At 52.2% G+C, this 19,245-nt stretch overlaps 1 protein-coding gene across 2 annotated transcripts in view; it reads right to left on the reverse strand.

Annotated features, from left to right (window-relative positions):
* RGS9 (regulator of G protein signaling 9) overlaps nt 1-19,245 on the reverse strand; it is a 51,269-nt gene that overhangs the window by 16,737 nt on the left and 15,287 nt on the right. Inside the window, exons 8-12 of one of the 2 annotated variants that reach the window (XM_081109088.1) lie at nt 15,439-15,520; nt 8,398-8,469; nt 2,396-2,425; nt 1,632-1,693; nt 720-833 (exon numbers count right to left, since the gene is read on the reverse strand). In XM_081109088.1, the coding sequence (XP_080965214.1) occupies nt 720-833; nt 1,632-1,693; nt 2,396-2,425; nt 8,398-8,469; nt 15,439-15,520 (360 nt within the window). The remainder of the gene's footprint in view (nt 1-719; nt 834-1,631; nt 1,694-2,395; nt 2,426-8,397; nt 8,470-15,438; nt 15,521-19,245) is intronic. The other variant, XM_081109089.1, reaches the window with a different exon arrangement.

Consider the following 19,245-nt stretch of genomic DNA (forward strand, 5'->3'; position numbering starts at 1 on the left):
GCAGAGCTAAGGAGTGGGCAGCATAATCACCCGGGCAGCGTTAGGGCCCTGCCCTCCAGGAACTTAGCCTGACACTAACTAGACACCCAAGACACAAAGCCATAAAGATAATTGTCTTCTTTTCAAAAACAATATGTTGTTCATCGCAGTTCCCATTTGACCAGCAGCTCCACTCCTAGGTATGCATCCACGAGACACGAAAACAGGTTCACACAAAAATCTGAACAGGGATGATCACAGCGGCATTACTCACAATAGCGAAAAGGCGGAGGCAGCCCAAACGTCCATCCACTGCTGAATGGAAAACCAAAACGTGGTCTAGCCTTAGAGTGAATATTATTCAGCCGTAGAAAGGGGCTGAGTACTAATGCGTGCAGGATGCCATCACATCCTGCTAATCACAAAAGACCACATGGAATAGGGTCCCGCGTATGCGAAGTGTCCAGAATCAGCAAACCCACAGAGACAGGAAGCTGTTTAGTGGCTGCCGGGAGCTGGAGGAATATTGGTTGGGGGTGGGGAGAGGAAATAGCCAAAGGGTATGAGAGTGGGGGCTTCTGTTTTGGGTGATGAAAGTGGTTTAAAATTGCTTGTAGTGATGGCTGTACAACTCCATGAATATAGTGAAAGAAAAGGTTGAATTGTACACTTCAAATGGGTGGATGAATTGAATACGTCAAAAAGCTACGTTTAAAAAAACCAACATATCCAATACATACAATTTGGCATTTAAATCCCAGAACTGGGTGTCATCTGTTATCCAAGGATTGCTAGGGAGGCAGCCTGACATGATGGCGTCATTGGACGAAAACTGCTCGCTGTATTTGACGATCCTGCAAAGCAAATGGAAAAGGTTTCCTAGGAGTTCAACACCCAGGAGACTAAATCCATGCTCGGGGTGCCTGGCCAGCCTGGCCTCTTTTTCTTATCGATTTGGTTGCCTACTTATTACTGTCTTCTCGGGGAAACGCTCTAACAGCACTCAGATTAGCAGGCATTTGACGAAAATCTGTCCCCATTCTACTTGTGAAATGAGGTGCTGTCTCCCAACCCAGCCCCTTTTTAATTTCTCTGTAAACAGATTTAATAAAAAAATGCAGGCTCATGACATTGCATCTTGACACGAAACCCTTTGTGTGTCTCAGATAATGTCCTACGAGGGACTGGGTCAGGGTAGCCTGAACGTTCAACAAACCAAACCTAAATTTCCAATGTGTCCTGATTGGATTTTAGATCCGAGGTGAACCATGGACATTTAATAGGACACGGACTCAGTGAGCACAGCCCACCTTTCCCTAGTTAGTTTGAAAGGGTGATGCTAGGAACGCAGGCTATCATGGATCCCGCAGGGTCCAGTCCATGAGCTCTCCCCACCTTCCCACCCACAAAAGAGATGACAGGCTTGTACAGAACCTCACCCACCCTGATTTTGCCGAACCCAAGACGAGACCTGGACACTTGCACCAAGTGGACCACCAGTAACTTAACCCCCCAGAGAGCGCTCTTGTCCTGCAGAGTTCATTAGGATCTTAAGTCAGTCTATGACCTCTCCAGTTTGCCTTAAAGCAAAAGTTCTCTTCTTGCCTATCTGCGGTTCAAACCTCAGCAAGACCAACAAAATAGGAACATACCCTCCAAGGGACACCGAAGACTTCACTGTGGACCTCATTAAGGCCTGTTGGTAATACATGATCTGGAAGAGACACGGTCATTAGAAGATGTCCAACTGCCCCACCCTTGGGTGTCACTACACTAATATTCACAGAGGACCTCCAGAACTAGACACCCTATACCCATCACGGCATCCCATTCCACCCCTCAAGCCAGACACCTCAGTACCCACAGGGTTCAGGCCCACAGTAGATGGGTGATCCCAAACTTCAAATTAGGGGCCTCCTTTACCCATCATGTGTTGGTCTTGGAAGAGGCATCAACTGGGGGGTGTGTGTGGGGGGGGGGAAGTTCTAAGAAGCATTAAGCCAAGCTATGGGGACAGATGGTTAACCAAGCGGCTCTAACCTCAATGGCCAACTATTACCAGGGTTCTGTCTTGGGCCCTGGATACAAAATATGTCAAAATAGGCAATGAGCCACCCTGGGCAAATTCTGAACAGCCTTGTAATCATAGGACCAGGGGCCAGGGTGGGGATGCAGGCCCTTCAGCATTTGATAGGTGCCTCGGACAGTGTCTCCGAACCCAAGTCCAGCATCAGCCCCATTCAGATCTCACAGAAGATGCTTTGCCATTCTGTGCTGTCCATTCATTTGTAAACAGTCCTCTGAACGTTACACGTGGCTTTCATTTCATTGCCAAGTGCAGAGCCTCAAGCCCAAGTACGTGTAATGCGTTGGAGGATTTAAGATCAAACATCCCTGGAACTGGGAGGCGAATTACCTCTTTTTTGACAGCAGTGATTGTTTGTTTCTGTAAAACAAAGAAGCCAGAGCCATTAAACAGATGCCATGAAATCATCACAGTTCAAAGGCCCATTTGGAAAATAAAAACACACTCCCCATGAGAAAACTGTCCTTCTTCTCTTAGAAGACAGAATATCCCCCTCACCACCACCTCCACCCTATGCTAGGCAACTCCTGGAGAATTGGATCAACTAAGAGGCTTGGTGAAGGGAGGGGTAGGATTTACCACTGTGACTTGACCCTGCTCTTGACCCTAAAGCCAAGATGCAGGAAAGACTGAGTTTGGGATTGGTCCCCATCTACTGTCGGGCCTACCCAACCACCTGAAATGGAATGGGGAACCGGTTTAAGCGGCTGTTTCTCCTCTCACAGGACAGAGAGAGCTGAATGAATGGTGAGGCTCGCTCCTGATGCCTTCATAACAGCTTCACCAATGCCACAGTGGGGGACAGGGATCACACTGGGGCCCTGCCGGTGAGGCTCAGTGGTTGAGCGTTAACCTATGAACTAGAAGAACAGGGTTCAATTCCTGGTCAGGGCACATACCTGGGTTGTGGGCTTGATCCCCAGTGTGGGACGTGCAGGAGGCATCCAATCATTCTCACTCATCATGGATGTTTCTATCTCTCTCTCCCTCTCCCTTCCTCTCTGAAATATATATATATATATGTTAAATGGCCAAGGAGGATACTATTTTCCTCAGCCAGTTAATAATAAAATAACCAATGGCCCATGAGCCCACTGACAACGGCTTATGGGCCAGGAGGTTCCCATCTAGGATGGGAACGTCTCTCCTTTCCAATCCTTGCCAGGTTTTATTTTGCTTCATCAGATTGCTTTTATGTACTTGCTTTTCACAGGAAATCCTTTTCCCGGGTGGGGAAGTGGGGCGAGGTATCTCAGGAGGGTAAAGCTCAGGTAGGTCCCTTGTTGGGGCCTCCCACACACCCTGACTTCCTCTTCATAGCCTTTATCACAACTCATGATGTATGTCTGTGTGTGACTCTCTAATATACATATCATCCACTAGGCACCATTAGAAGCAGGACGGCCCTGCCAGTCTTCCCTAGCGTAATATCTGGTGCAGAGTAGATGCTCAATCGATATTAAATATATGATGGCTGCCGTGTGCTGAGGCCTGAAATAAAAATGGAGATGTATTCTAAGCTTGAGAGAACATTTCTCCACTTAAAAAGTTGATCCAAATATTTTGGCAACCACACTGATTCTTTGTTCCCCGTCTGTCTCCACATTAGGCCCTGTTTTAGAAGACACACACTTCAGGGAGGAAAGGACCCTGGGGCCATGGCAGATTTGCATGCAAACCTAATGTAATCAGATTCTCTGTCCGAGTCTGCTGAAATGGATTCAAAATAGTACGGACTGGCCTCTGGCCTCTGCTCAAAGGGGAAGCTGGACTGGTGCCTAACCACCACCACCTAGCAACTAGTGCAAAGCCATTTGCACCTCGTGGAGCCCTGACACCTGTGTAAGGGAGCGAGGTTTTATTATTCCGATATTCAGCTCTGAGACTGGAATAGGTTACACGCAACTTTGTCCACAACTCCTGGTCAGTAAGTGGCCGAGCCAAGATTCGAACCCAGCTCTGCCTTTTGCGAAGCTGAGGAGGAACCCATGAGAAACAGAAAATAGCCTGCTCCTCACTCCGGTCTTCTCCTTGCCCTGACGCTGAGGACGATGCCAAATAGAATGACTCTGTCCAGCCATTTCAAGTAAAATTAAAACAAAGAAGAGAGCTGGAGCCCCAACACCGAGATGGAACACAAACACAGGAAACGCTCTTTCATTCACGCTCGTGGAGGTAAAACAAACTCCTGGCGCTGAGATAAATAAGATCTGGGCACCCGGTGCACAGCATGGTGACGGTAATTAGCGATACTGCAGTCCAGGCCTGGAAGCTGTTGAGAGAGTAGCTCTTAAATGCTATCAACACACACACACAGACAAAATTGTAATTATGCGAGGGGGTAAAGGTAGGTGTTCACGAACCTTATTGTGGTCATGTTTTGCAATATAGACATGTCTCTAATCATCACTTCAACTGACATATGTTACATGTCAATATCTCAGTAGAGCTGGGAGCAGGGGAGATAGTAATGATGGTAAAGGCCTGCGCTCAGCAGCCAGCATCCTAAACACCCTCCTTCAAAGTGCCTGGGACCCAAGATCAAACTTCCTGTCGGCCACCGTGCTGCGGCCACAGGGCTCCTGCGTGGACCATCACAGACAAGTCTGCCTGCTGTTCTCCAGGCTCCACCGGGCCTGTCCTTTCGGGCATGTCTACTCTACCTAGCATTGTCTGACTTTGGCCTCAAATGCTTGTTTCTGGGGCCATTATCTCAGCCTTCAGGGCTCAACATGTTCCATAGGCTAATGCACTTCATTGGCTTTTATTACCCTTTTAGGGCCCTGCCTCGGTGGTGTGGTTCGCTGCCGGGTTTCGGATTCCCGGAATGACCAGCTACCTTCTGGGAATCAGACTGCAGCGAGCTCTCTAATCATAAGATACAGCTGCATCTGGGGCCTCCCCACCTCCACTTGGAGTGGCCACGTGGATTTTAGCATTTATTTCTAGCTTTAAAGACAGCTGCCCATAGGCTCGGCTGCCTCTAGATCAGCGGTTCTCAACCTGTGGGGGTCGCCACCCCTTTGGCGGTGGAACGACCCTTTCACAGGGGTCACCTAAGACCATCCTGCATATCAGATATTTACATGACGATTCATAACAGTAGCAACATGACAGTTATGAAGTAGCAACGAAAATAATTTTATGGTTGGGTCACAACATGAGGAACTATATTTAAAGGGCCAGAAGGTTGAGAACCACTGGTCTAGATTGACACAGGGCATCTCTGTCCTTCTAGGGGTGTGAGGGTGTATGGGGGTGAACGTTCTGGACGCCCCTAAAAGACCAAGAGAAAATCTGATGGGAAGGCGGGTAGGAGAAAGACTGTGGCTGTGGGGCTCAAACCAAGGCCAAAATCCTGGTCCTGCGGTTTATTGGCTACGTGACTCTGGATGCGTTTTTCAGCATTTCAAAGCCTCTGTCATCTCCTTGGCACAAGGAGATAGAAAAGGAAGGGATTAAGTCAGACAACAGACAGGCGACTGTGGCCAGTGACTTAGGGCTCACAGGCTGCTGCTGAGAACACGCGTGCCATGGCTTTGGCCCTACTTACAAGATAAAATACAGGATGCCCTGCAATATTTGGTACACACTACAAAAGTTATTTGTTGTTTACCTGGAATTCAAAAGTAACTGGCCATCCTGCATTTTTATTTGCCAAACCTCATAAACCTATCAAAATTATTACTTAGCCAAAGGCCATAAGAAACATTCATTTTAAATAAAATGAAGTTATTTAAAAATACGCACACACATACTTGTAAGCAATTCGAGGTAAACCACCTCCTGATAAAATAATAACATTTTTGACTCTGGAATTCACGCACAGATCCCCTGCCTTCCCGGAGTCGGCCCTCCGGGGCGGGGGTCATTTCTCTATTCCTCACCCGGGCGACACACTCTGCACGGGGAGATACGCTGTCTAAGGAATCTCCAAATGCCCTGCATTCTTGGGATTCTCGCTTATTATTTTCCGCTTGCGGATTTGCCCAAATAGGGACAGGGCCAGAGCTTATGTACACAGCTCCGCGGCCCACGCCTTGGCCTTGAGCGCCGGATGCGGGATGAGGGCTGCAGACAATAATCCCAGGGCAGCAGGGGTCAGGGCCCTGACCTGCGAGGCCCTCGGGCCACTGTGCCCAGAAGTGCAGGAGCCCAGAACAGGGACAAGCCAGGACCCCGGGATCAGGCAGCCAGGCAGGGATCTGCCAAAACAAGAGGTGAGGGGCGGGCCAGCACAGAGCAAAACACAAGACGGGGAGAGGCCTGCGGAATCAGGGTAGGCAAGCTTTGAGAGCAGGGAATGGAAAGTCAGGAACCAGGAAATTCAGAACTGTGGCGGTGAATGCAAAGCAGAAGAGAGGAGACAGGAGGCAGGCAGCTAGCTATCCTGGGAGACACTCCCCACTCCCACCACCCCCTCCCTCAGGGCAGGTAAACCCCCGAAAACAGGGAACATGGAGTCAAACTGGGGAAATGTTGCAGACAGATAAAACCCAGCAGCAGCCTCTATTTCCCCAACTGCGGATCGGGCACCCGCTGGGGCTGGCTGAGGGGACAGGCAGGAGGGCTCCCGCCTACGTGAGAATTCTTAATTCTTCTTAATTCTCCACAAAGGCCAGAGTGCAGACAGGAGAAAGGGAGCTGGTGCAAGAGAGAGAGAGAGAAAGACAGAGAAGGCGATGGTAAACAAAAGTAAAAGCTGCCCCGTGTCAAACATCAGCAGGCAGACACAGCCCTTTGCCCCGTACGCTCTGACCCAGGCGGCCGGAAATGCCAGCATCCGGCAAGAAATGGGCTTTGAAAGCGGAGAGCGCCCTCTCCTCCGAGCCTGGCCAGGGCGCTGTGCTGTCCACCTCTGCCCTCCCCACCTCCACCACAAGGTTTCCACAGCTGCCAGCTACCCGTAAAATATAAAAACACAAAAAGCACATCTTCCAGCCAGGTTCAGTATTTGCCTTGATGATTCTGTTTCCGTGGCAACCAAGCGACAAGGCCTCAGCAATTATCTGTCATCTGCGAGGGGAACGTGGAAAAGGCCGCCGAAGGCTGACAGTGCCATACATGTACCAAAGGAAGGGTCACTCTGAGTTGTGGACAAGGGACTTAGCCACCCCGCCCAACCCAGTGATACCCTCTGGGGACACGGAGTCTCTCTCCAGATGGACTCCATCCCTGTGCGTCTGCCTAACGCACTGGTTGGAGGTCCCCATGGCCATTGTGAGTTCTGGGTCCCAGCGGGCAAAGGTATACATGTCGCAGCTGCCTCGTGACCTCCTGGTTGCTGCTTCTCTTTCTTTCCCCACTGACTTTCTTCTCTCTCCTGGCTCCCCCGCAGGCCTTAAGGCAATACCAAAGCTTAGAGATGACACACTAGCTAAAGCGGTCACTGACCCCTTGCTGCCCAAAGACCACGTTAGACAGAAATCAAAGAAACCATCTCAAACTAGTTGCACTGGGGTTTAGGCTGGTTTACTGGGATCAGTGGTTCTCATCCACGATAATTTTGTCCCCCAGGGTGCATGGGACAATGTCTGGAAACATCCATGATGGTCAGGCCTGGGAGGTGGGCAGAGAAAGGCACAATGCTCATGGCATCCAGTGGGTAAAGGCCAGGATATGCTAAACATCCTACACTGCACAGGACAGCTCAAAACAGTAGTGCCATGGTTGAGAAACCCTGCCCAGAATGCTCAGTTTCAACAGCTTACGAATTGCATTTCTTTAAATAAGAAACCATCATAGGAAATTGGCCATCCATCATAAATAGTAGTTGTATTGGGAAAAGAGTCCTTTTAAAACAAAAGCTTAGGAGAATCTTTGCAAAGATCCCACCCTATTGAGATGCAAAAAAAAAAAAAAAAGTGTGACATTCCAGGTTCTGTCCAGGATGAGGGTTTAAACCCAAAGTTGACTCAAGGGTTTTAAGCCTGGGGTCTATAAGCCCCAGGGAGTCCGGGAACTGGCTGAAATTGTATGCAAATGTCTGTCTAGGAGTCTTTAGGCAGAATGCTTTCATAACTTTCATCAGATTTTCAAAGGAAGAAGTGATTCCGAAATATCTGTAAGCCAGCCGTCTGGATCCCATTGGCTCCAACCTGCACTCTAGATCTCTTGTCTTTCTTTATGCAGGGCCCTCCCCATGGCCTCCCCGCCCCCAACACTGATGTCACAGAGCCCACCCATAGTCCTCCTCTCTTAGGCACTCTCAAAGGGGAGATATCACTGCCCCAACAGACACAGCTAGACAATAGACAGATGGACATCTTCCCACACTAAGACCCTGACCTAGGCCCTGCCCACCCTACCAGCAGTATGCAGCAGAGACCTACCTGGTTTACCTGAACTTCATTCGGATTGGTCACTCGGTCCAGGCCATAGTCCAGCACGTTGTTCATTCCTGGCTGAATGGAATAAAAATAACATAAGGACCACTGCTGGGAGAGTCTCCAGTTTCTAATTAACTTTGGGTCTTGGCCAAGCTGCCAATTGTGACAGTGAGCTGCGAAGGGCTTGCAGCCTAGCCCACAGGGAGCTACGAGGGTGTGTAAGAAGAGCTTCATAAGTTGTTCCACCACCACAGCATCCCCAGAACCTAACACAGTGGGATGGGGAGATACATGCGTGCACTGATGGATGGGTGGGTGGGTAAGTGGGTGATGGGTAGATGAATGGGTGGGTGGATGGATGGATGGATGGGTAGATAGGTAGGTAGGTGCATGGATGTATGGAGGGAGGGATGGGTCAGTAGGTGGGTAATGGTAGATAGATGTGTGGATGGATGCTCTGGTGAGTATGTGGGTAGATGGGTGGTTGCATGGATGGATGAATAAATGGGTAGGTAGATGGGTGATGGATGGGTGGGTGGGTGGATGGATGAATTGATGTTCAAATAACACTCAACTTCAGCAAGAGCTCACTGAGATTAGCACATGGGACTCCCGACTCCGCTCCAGTGCTCCTTCCCTACCCACAATGCAGAGCTTTAGAGAGTCCAGGCTTCAGCCGGGCACCTCTGGGATCAAATCCTAGTCCTGCCACTTCCTCGCTCCGAGGAAGGTCTTGGAAAGTACTGTCCACACACGCTTCCTTTCTGAGAAATGGAAATGCTCCTCCTTCCTGCCAGGTTCTTGTGAGGACTTAACAAGGTGGAGTGTGAAGCTCTCTCAGCAGAGGGCCGCTATTACTGAGCAAGGGATCGTGTTCCTTCCAAGACTGTGTGTGTAACTAGAGGCCTGGCCCAGAGCTGGGTCTCAATCTTGGTCAGTTCCCTTCTCGATCAGGCCACCCGCTCTCCAGCCAATCTTGCCTGGTCTCTCTCGATTCTCTGAGGCCAGCAGTTCGGGCCTTGCACTCTCCTCTGTGCTGCTTTGGCGCCAGGCACCCATCAAGTTCTCTTGTGATTAACGAGGCTGACTTCACTGGAGCAGAGACGGGAAGCAACTGGGCTTTCTCCCCATCAGATTCAGCCTCATCAACAGGATCAGTCACATTTTTAGCTCAGAAGTATGGTGGCCAAATAAACTTTAGGACGCCCCGTTCAGTTTGCATTTCAGATAAATAGCAAATAGTCTCACTATATCATTTTGCATAAAAATATATTCCATATGTGTTTAGTAGAAGCATACAATAAGTGTCAAAATATTGGGACATACATCATTTGCTGTTTATCTGAAATTCAAGTTTAACTGGGCATAATGGATTTTATTTGCTAAATCTGGCAACTTAGCTCAGCAGGCTACCATGCGGGCAGATGCTGGGCATACCACCTAGGCAGGGAAGAGAAAGAAGTAGGAAGTGGGCGGGAGGAGGACAAGGAAAGGGATGGCCTTCCTCACCCTAGTTGTTGTTACATGTGGACCTCAGTCAACAAATTTAGCAGCTACTTCCTGTGGCTGGCATTGTGCTCAGTCCTGGGGAGCCATGGTGCATGCAACAGGGACCCCTGCCTCCAACATTCCCAGCAGGTCTCAGGAAGAGGCAGCCACTCAGCAATTATTCACACAAATGATGAACTATAGTTATAACAAGTGCTACGAAGGGACAGTACAGAAGTCCAAGCCAGCCTTCAATGGGCCCTAACCCAGCATAGGGGTGTGGGGGGCCTTCAGAATCATAGGGGTGTAGTGCCTTTGCCTACAGTGGGTTCCAGGAATTGCCCCCTCCGTCTGATATAAGAAACCCCAAGCTTAACTGAAGACTTCACACACACACACACACACACACACACTCACACACTCAAACACACACGTATTCTCACACCACTTTACATCTCACACAAATACATCCACTATCACAAGCAGTCGCATTTATACACTCACACATACTCTCTCACACTCAGACCCACTCTGAGGGCACACACCCTCACACTTCCACAGCGCCAGTGCAGTCATCTTGAGTCTTGAATTAGTTCCCCAACTCTTTCCCTTGAACTTGACTCATGCTTTTATATAAAGGTGGCTGCCCGAGGGTTCACTGGTGCACCTGCATAACCATCATCAGCACAGGGCTGCCCAGGCCAGACAGCCTTGGACTCAGAGCTGGAGCCACCCGCGGAGCTCTATTTTTCTGCCAGCCTGTCCAGTGCCAGCCCCTCCTGGCTCTCTTCAGCTCTACAGAAGGGCTGCCCCACTGCCCAGAACCTGCCTCCTCTCAGCCTTTGCATAAGTCTCAGCTGTGCCTATAGAGCTGTGGTCCCATCCCAGCACCCTGCCTTCAAAACTTCCCAGGGGGACTGTCTTTCTGCTTCTGCCAGTTGGGGAAAACCCCAGGCTTCATTCATTCATTCATTCATTCATCAGGTAGCATAAGTTTTTGTTCCCACAATAGTCACCAGAGCCACAGCTGATGTGGTGTCTGGCACGCAAGGAGATGCTTGAACGGAGATAACCTGGAGCTGCCTGTCAGTGCCCAGGAAACAAGGGCAACGGCATCCTGTGGTGACTACCAACTGACACTCCACTAAGCCCCTCCTGTCCCTTCTCTTGCTCTCCTCACTTTCTCTCATCACCACTCTCTTCTCTAACATATCAGTTCAGACCCTTTGGTGCATGGGATGGAAAACAAAGATATATATATATATGCCCAGTGACTGTTACAGCAGAACAACCAGAACGACCGGTCACTATGATGCACACTGACCAACAGGGGGCAGACGCTCAATGCAGGAGCTTCCCCCTGGTGGTCAGTGCACTCCCACAGCGGGAGCACTGCTCAGCCAGAAGCTGGGCTCACAGCTGACGAGTGCAGCCACGGTGGCGGGAGCTTCTCTCGCCTCTGCAGCAGCGCTAAGGAGTGGCAAGCCAAGCAGTAAGGAGCAAGCAGTCAGGTTGTTAGGAGCAAGGGGCCCCGGATTGCAAGAGGGATGTCCGACTGCCGGTTTAGTCCCAGTCCCCCAAGGGGTCCCAGATTGCAAGAGGGTGCAGGCCAGGCTGAGGGACCCCACCAGCACATGAATCCGTGCACCGAGCCTCTTGTAATATATAAAATCCCAAATAGTTTCATAAGCAAAATAAAACCAGGGAAAGAGGCTGAAGCAGGGAGACGAGTTTGGGTGGACAGGCCGGAGACGTCTGCTCAAAACAGATCTTGGCTTGAATGTCACTTCCACCAAGAGGTGTTCCGGGATCCCCGATCTGACTCAGGACCCCGCCTCCCCCAGCTAGCTGCCCAGGCGTTCTGTGCAGGACAGATTCACCCGTGCAAGCTCCCGAACCTCCCTGAGCCTTGCTCTCCCCATCTGGATAATGGGGATGATGCTACTCCCTACTTCGTAGCATCATCCCCGGGCAAATGGGACCATCTGTGCCAAAAGCTTAACACAGGCATGCAGTAGGCATTCGACAACCTCTAGCTCGAGTTGTTTTATGCCCAGGACCTTCATGCTTAGCTGGCACAGAGTCGGGGCCTCATGAAGGTTCCACCGATTAGTGGACAGACCAGTGAACAGGGGAATGAACCGATTCGGTAACTGCAGGCCGTGTCCCACCCACAACAATGGGTCCCCCGTCCGTTCACATGCAGGCTGTTCCACACGCCACCGAGCCAAGTGCTTTGTCTGCCTGGCTGGCTGTTTTCCCAGTGAACTGAGAGTCTGTTTGGGTCTCTGGGAGACAGTCTGACGGAGCTGAGCTCCCGGGCTTCCTGGTTTTGCTCAACTTGAAGGCTGAGACAGACTTCAAACTGGACACGCTCCAAGCAGAACATGGCCCTAACCCCAGTGCTCTTGGGCCCCAAGAGGCTGTGAGTGTCTTAAGAAAGTGGAGGGAGCAGGACCCACAGGCCCTCTGGCCTCATCTTTGACGATCCGGTTTCGACTTCAGGGAGCAGTAAGAGAGAGATTGGGTGTAAAGAGTTTTGTGTCCAGGGAATTCTTTTACAACTGCTCCGCGTGCGTCAAAGCCTTGTTCTGAACTTGGCTCCCGGGACTATCACGGAGGGACCAGGCTCCTGTGAGCCCTGGCAGCCTGGTTGTTAGAGCAGCAGTGCCTGATGCCACGCTCTCATGACCAAGGGGGTTGCAAAAAGGTCTTACATGCACTAAGACATCACGTGACATGGCCCTGGGAGAGCAGAGGATAGGGACTAAGAGAGAAAGGCCGGCAGTCTGTGGGTTCAGATGCTACGGCACGCACTAGCTGTGTGACTCTGGCCGATAAGCAACATCCCTGAGCCTCAGCTTCCTTATTGGCAACAGGGGACTAATAACATTGCTTCCCACACCGGACTGCGAAAATGAAATAAGGCAGCGATTGTAGACTGATGCGTAGGGCAGTGTCCGGCACACTGAAAGTTCTCGACTCAGATCGGTGGTGGTGGTGGTGATAGCGACCATGTCAATCATGGTGATGGTGGTGATGGAGATGGAGACAGTGGGGGCGAGGAGGGAGGTGGTGGAGGTGCGCGAGGTGATGGTGAGAGCAGTCGTCACAGAGACACAGAGGTACCTAAATTTAGGGACCTCTGAATCATACAGTGGAGAGCCACTCAGCCAGCTGCCTGGTGTGGGGCTGAGTGCTACCCCAAGAGAACTGGAAAGAACTTGGATAACCTGTTTTCCATTTTGTTCCCCATAGGCCTCCGGAGCTCAGGGACAGAGCAGAGGAGAGGGACTGGGGCAGATCATGTGCAGGGCCAGCCTGGGTCACTTTGCAAGGGATGCAGTCACATGGGCATCCCCCCCACCACGGAGTCCCGCATGTAATATGGAAGCCATCCCCACCCTGCAGGGACCAGGATCCTCTCGGTCATGGGTGCCACCGGGCACCAGGGCATCTTGCCAAATGCGTGGCTTATCTGCCACTTGCCCTTGTCCTCCCCAAGGCCCCCCCTTTAGGAACAGACGTCTGCATGCAGGCTGGACAACGCTTGGTTCCCTTCTCAGACAGAGAGCTCACTCCTGCGCTTCAGTGCCCTGGGCTCGGTCATCCACCGTCACCCAGCCCCCGGCACCCGTGGTGGGCGGTGGCCAACTGGTTTACCCAGAGGAGGGGTGCTGAAACCAAGCAAAACCAAGCAAGCTTCTTGGAGATCAACCCCAGGGCCTTAACCTGGGCAGCAAGTCATCGGAACCAATGCCCCCAAGATGGGACCCCTGTGGGGTATTTGAGTGTAGAAAGAAAATAAGCCAAACAGCCGAAATCTGATAGGCCTGACGCTCAACAAGGCGGGAGCTTCGGCACCTGGGCTGACCCGGTTTGCTTCCGGGTTCTGGGAATCTGGTTGCCTGGCGAGCAAGAGAACTGAAGGAGGAAGAGGAAGAGCGTTTGTGTGAACTCTCTTCACTTTTCAGAACGCCTTTCCCATCTCCCACCTCCCATGATCCATGCGCAGCACATGGGTCTGACACAGGCGTGAACCGAGGCAGCAGAGCTAGCCCCAGGGGTGATGGTGACAGCCCGCCTCTTTGTGCTGGCGGAGGAGGCCACCATTCCCCAGGGGTGAGCCCTGACAAGTCCCGTCACTTATGCACAGCTTGTCTCTCCGGGGGCCCTTCAAAGCCCCACCGCCAGAGCTGCAATGTGCTCTAAGCAAGGAGGCTCCGCACACTCTTCCTCCGGCCTCCTCCCACCCCAGCCGCGGCAGAGTGTCGGTCCTCCTCAGCATTTTACTTTCATGCTTTGGAGCCTATGTCCTAGTTTCTGCCTCTTAGACTTCTTTCCCAAGGTATCCTGGCCAAAAAAAAGGCCTCATCCCCTTAAAAGACAAACTCATTCTAGTTTAATGAGGTTTAATGGCTTAAGGAATTTCACGTGGTTCAACCACCACCAGATGGGCCACAAGCGGAGCCCATCCAGGTGTGCGTTTCCTCCTCCAGCCACGAGGCACTGGACGCTAACTCAACATTGGGCAGCCCCTGCCGTGCCTCCAGTGCTCCAGCTCCAGAGGGTCCTGGGCTGGCATCAGGGGCGGTGAGTGCAGGGTAGGGATGGGAGGCATCAGGGGCGGTGAGTGCAGGGTGGGGGTAGGAGGCATCAGGGGTGGTGAGTGCAGGGTAGGGATGGGAGGCATCAGGGGCGGTGAGTGCAGGGTGGGGGTGGGAGGCATCAGGGGCGGTGAGTGCAGGGTGGGGGTGGGAGGCATCAGGGGCGGTGAGTGCAGGGTGGGGGTGGGAGGCATCAGGGGCGGTGAGTGCAGGGTGGGGGTGGGAGGCATCAGGGGCGGTGAGTGCAGGGTGGGGGTGGGAGGCATCAGGGGCGGTGAGTGCAGGGTGGGGGTGGGAGGCATCAGGGGCGGTGAGTGCAGGGTGGGGGTGGGAGGCATCAGGGGCGGTGAGTGCAGGGTGGGGGTGGGAGGCATCAGGGGCGGTGAGTGCAGGGTGGGGGTGGGAGGCATCAGGGGTGGTGAGTGCAGGGTGGGGGTGGGAGGCATCAGGGGCGGTGAGTGCAGGGTGGGGGTGGGAGGCATCAGGGGCGGTGAGTACAGGGTGGGGGTGGGAGGCATCAGGGGTGGTGAGTGCAGGGTGGGGGTGGGAGGCATCAGGGGTGGTGAGTGCAGGGTGGGGGTGGGAGGCATCAGGGGTGGTGAGTGCAGGGTGGGGGTGGGAGGCATCAGGGGCGGTGAGTGCAGGGTGGGGGTGGGAGGCATCAGGGGCGGTGAGTACAGGGTGGGGGTGGGAGGCATCAGGGGTGGTGAGTGCAGGGTGGGGGTGGGAGGCATCAGGGGCGGTGAGTACAGGGTGGGGGTGGGAGGCATCAGGGGTGGTGAGTGCAGGGTGGGGGTGGGAGGCATCAGGGGCGGTGAGTGCAGGGTGGGGGTGGGAGGCATCAGGGGTGGTGAGTGCAGGGTGGGGGTGGGAGGCATCAGGGGTGGTGAGTGCAGGGTAGGGGTGGGAGGCAGGGGAAAGATGGTGAAACCAGAGGGGAAATACTCACAGGGCTTCGGTGGACCAGCCAGTACGCCTTCTCCTGGCAGTCCAGGGCATACCTGTCTGCTTTATTCCTTTCCTTCCCGGTCCTGAAAAGCCAAAAGCCATGTTTTTCTCATGTGTGTTTTTCAGGTTATTAATAGTTAAGGTTTTCTTTTGATTACAGTTTGCAGGCGATATGGTTTTGTATTCATTTCAGGTGTACAGCATGGTGGTTAGACAATCATAGACTTTACAAAGTGTTCCCCCTGATATTTCCAGTATCCACCTGGCAACATACATAATTATTATAATACTAGAGGCCTGGTGCACAAAATTCATGCACATTTAGGGTCCCTAGACCTGGCCAGCGATCAGGGCCAATCTGCAGGGCAACTGGCAGTGCAATCAGGGCGTCCCCACCCCCACACTGGCACCTGCCTTGGCTGGCCTGGCGCCACCCACTCGCAGGTTGGGTCCTGTGTGCTGGGGCAGCTCCTGTGTTGAGCGTATGCCCCCTGGTGGTCAGTGCACATCATAGCGACTGGTCATTCCACCAGGTGTTCCGCTGTTCATTCGATTTGCATGTTAGGCTTTTATTATATAGGATTATAGACCGTATTCTCTGTGCTGTACTTTACATCCCCATGACTGTTCTGTTACTACCAATCTGTACTTCTGAATCCCTTCACCTTTTTCCACCCAGTCCCCCTCCCTTCGCCCTGCTGGCAACCACCCATCTGTTCTCTGTATCTATGAGTCTGTTTCTCTTTTGTTTGTTCTTTAGATGCTAACTAGACACTAACTCAGCGTAGCATCCTACCCTCTCTGCCCATCCGTGCTGTCGCAAAGGGTAAGAGTTCATTCTTTCCGAAGCCATGTTGAAGGCCAGGAAGATTCTGTATCTTTTGCTCAGTGACGGACCCCATTCCTGATGAGCCACAGCACTCGCCCAATCTGCCCAGCTAATCCGTGTGCCGTAATGATAATGAAAAACAGCAAATGCTCACGCAACACTGGGCGCTGGGTGCCCTGCTCAATGCTTTCCCCTATCTAGTCACTTAATCCTCCCAGTGACCTTTTCATGGGAGGTTGAATGCCCCACTGGGGGTCCCCCCATCAGCAAGTGGGAGGGGTGGGACTTGAACTGGGATTCAGGTCCCAGACAGAGTCCAGCTCTGCCTGAGATGGTGGTGCTGGGGTGCAATCACCCCCAGGGGCAGATGCAGAGTCCAATCAACTCCACCTTCACCTCTGGGCCAACGTGGGTGGCGCTCGGGGCTGCCATCTGACCGCCTGCCTTCTTCATTTCCCTGCTCTGGTAAACGACGTACGTGGCATCTGGACACGCAGGCAGCCAGCAATGCCAGAGCCCGCCAGGGGGAAATCGCTGGCCTCGGGGCATGTTCGTACCTCCCTGCCTGTCAGTTCCACTCTGTCGCATCAAAGACTGTGTGCCAAGCCAGGGTTTTTCTGAGCCCAACTTATTATTCCAACAGGCTTTTTATTTCCCTCTTATCTCTCGGTCTCCCCTTCCCTTTATGGAGAGGAAATGAGACCGCGCTTTGCTCCTGTAGGAGCCGGCAACGCTCATTATCGCGCCCTGGGCCCCACTCAGCACCATTTCCACGGCGACCTGCGCTCACACTGGGTGACGCTTGTTTTCCCAGGCAGCCTGGGATGACGCACATGCCTTCGACCAGACAGAGTCGGCAGATCTATTTGCCAGCTGACGTCTTGTGAATCACATAACATCCAGACACCCAGATGGGTGGGGAGGGCCGTTCCAGTGGGGTGCTGTGCCAACCTCCTGGGGAAATTACATATAAACAGCGTCGCTCCCACTCTCCCTTGCCAAGCTAACTCGATTTCCTACCAGGTTAATTCCCCCCGCCCCCCATGTCCTCCGGAGCCTGGGCACTGTGACGTGTCCATCATGCTGGTCGGCCTTGTGAACAGTCCATCGCTAATTTACTCCCATGTCCTTTCCGGCTTCGCTCTGCTGCTCTTCTCACAGCAGTTATGGGAAGAGAGACGTAACAAATGGAGCCCAAGGGAGTCCGTAAACGAGGAAGTATTGTAGTTTGTCATATTATGAATGTTTTTCATATTAAGATTTTTCAGCAACAGAATCACATTCATTTATTCATTCATGTAGGTATTGACCTCCCACTATGTTCCAAGCACTGGGAGTACAGTGGTGAACCAAACAGACTGCTATGGCCCTAGCTGGTTTGGCTCAGTGGATAGAGCATCCGCCTGCAGACCGAAGGGTCCCGGGTTCGATTCCGATCGAGGGCACGTGCCTCCGTTGCAGGCTCCTCCCTGGCCCAGGCCCTGGTTGGGGCGTGTGCAGGAGGCAACCAATGGATGTGTTTCTCTCTTCCATGCTCTCTAAAAAAATCAATGGAAAAATATCCTCAGGTGAGGATTAAAAAAAAAAAAAAAGACTGCTATGGACTGAATGTCTGTGTCCCACCCCAGCTCGTGCCAGGCACTTACTTACACTATCCACTCTCCAGGGCTTCCAGCTTCCCGGCTGCAGATTTTGGGACTTAACCCTCCATAACTGTAATTCCTGATCATAAATCTGTGTATTTATACACGATTGGCTCTCTTTTCTTAGAGAACCCTGACTAACCCACCACTACTCTGGTTCCAGGCTGCTTCATGAGAATGGGGTCCCCATCATCCGGCCCCGCCATGCGTCAGCCAGCCTAGAGCTGCCAGGATCTGGACCCAGCCAGGTGAGTGAAGGTGGGCCACCTGGGCTTAATCCACTGGCGTCAGTCCCCCGATATTCCTGATCCCACTCCCACACACAGTAATAGTGTACATCCCCACGGCCCTGACTGGGTAGCTCAGTTGGTTAGAGCATCTTCCCAGTATGCCAAGGTTGGGGGTTCAATCCCTGGTCAGGGCACATACAAGGATCAACTGATGAATGCATAAATGGGAGGAATTACAAGTCAATTTCTCTCTCTCTCTCTCTCTCTCTCTCTCTCTCTCTCTCTCTCTCTCAGAAAAGAAAATATTGTACATCCCCACCCATCCTCCCTTGAAATTGGGCATAACCATGTGACCTGCTTTGGCTAATGAATCGTGAGCAGAAGTGACATGCAGCACCTGTGATCCTCCCAGCCCCTCCCCCCCACTGCTCTGGAAACAGACAAAGCCGGGGCGGGGCTGCTCCTTTAGCATAGGTCCTGGTGGGCACAAAGCATGTAGGGCCCCGGTGACCCACAGAGGTCCTGGGACACAAGCAAGAAGTAAGCCCCGTGGTTTCATGCCCCTGAGATGTGGGGACTGCTTGTTACAATAGCCTAACCTCATCCTGACTGATACACCCTCCCCAGCGTTTACATCTGGCTCTTGTGGACAAGAAGGGCTCTTCAGGACAGCCAGTGTGGCTCAGTGGTTGAGTGTCAACCTATGAACCAGGAGGTTAGGTTCGATTCCTAGTCAGGGCACATGCCCAGGTTGCGGGCTCAGTCTCCGGAAAGAGGTGGGGGGGGAGGAGGGTGCAGTGCAGGAGGCAGCTGAACAGTGATTCTCTCTCATCATTGATGTTTCTATCTCTCTCTCCCTCTTCCTTCCTCTCTGAAATCAATAAAAATATTTTTTTTAAATAAAAATAAGAGAGAGCCCTCCAGAAGGATGTTAGCTCCATTTCTGATGTGAACAGCAGGCAAATGAGAGCAGCAGTGGTGGTGCTAACATGTGAATCTGATTACATACCTCCCCTGCTTCAAAATATTTCCCTGTGGCCCTTTTCGCCATCCTCACTTCTGCCAGTTCCAAGCTTCGCACTCTCCACTTCTGCTATGAGAAACTG

This window comes from Myotis nattereri, assembly GCF_964212035.1.
Source record: "Myotis nattereri genome assembly, chromosome: 16".
Taxonomy (NCBI): Eukaryota; Metazoa; Chordata; class Mammalia; order Chiroptera; family Vespertilionidae; genus Myotis; species Myotis nattereri.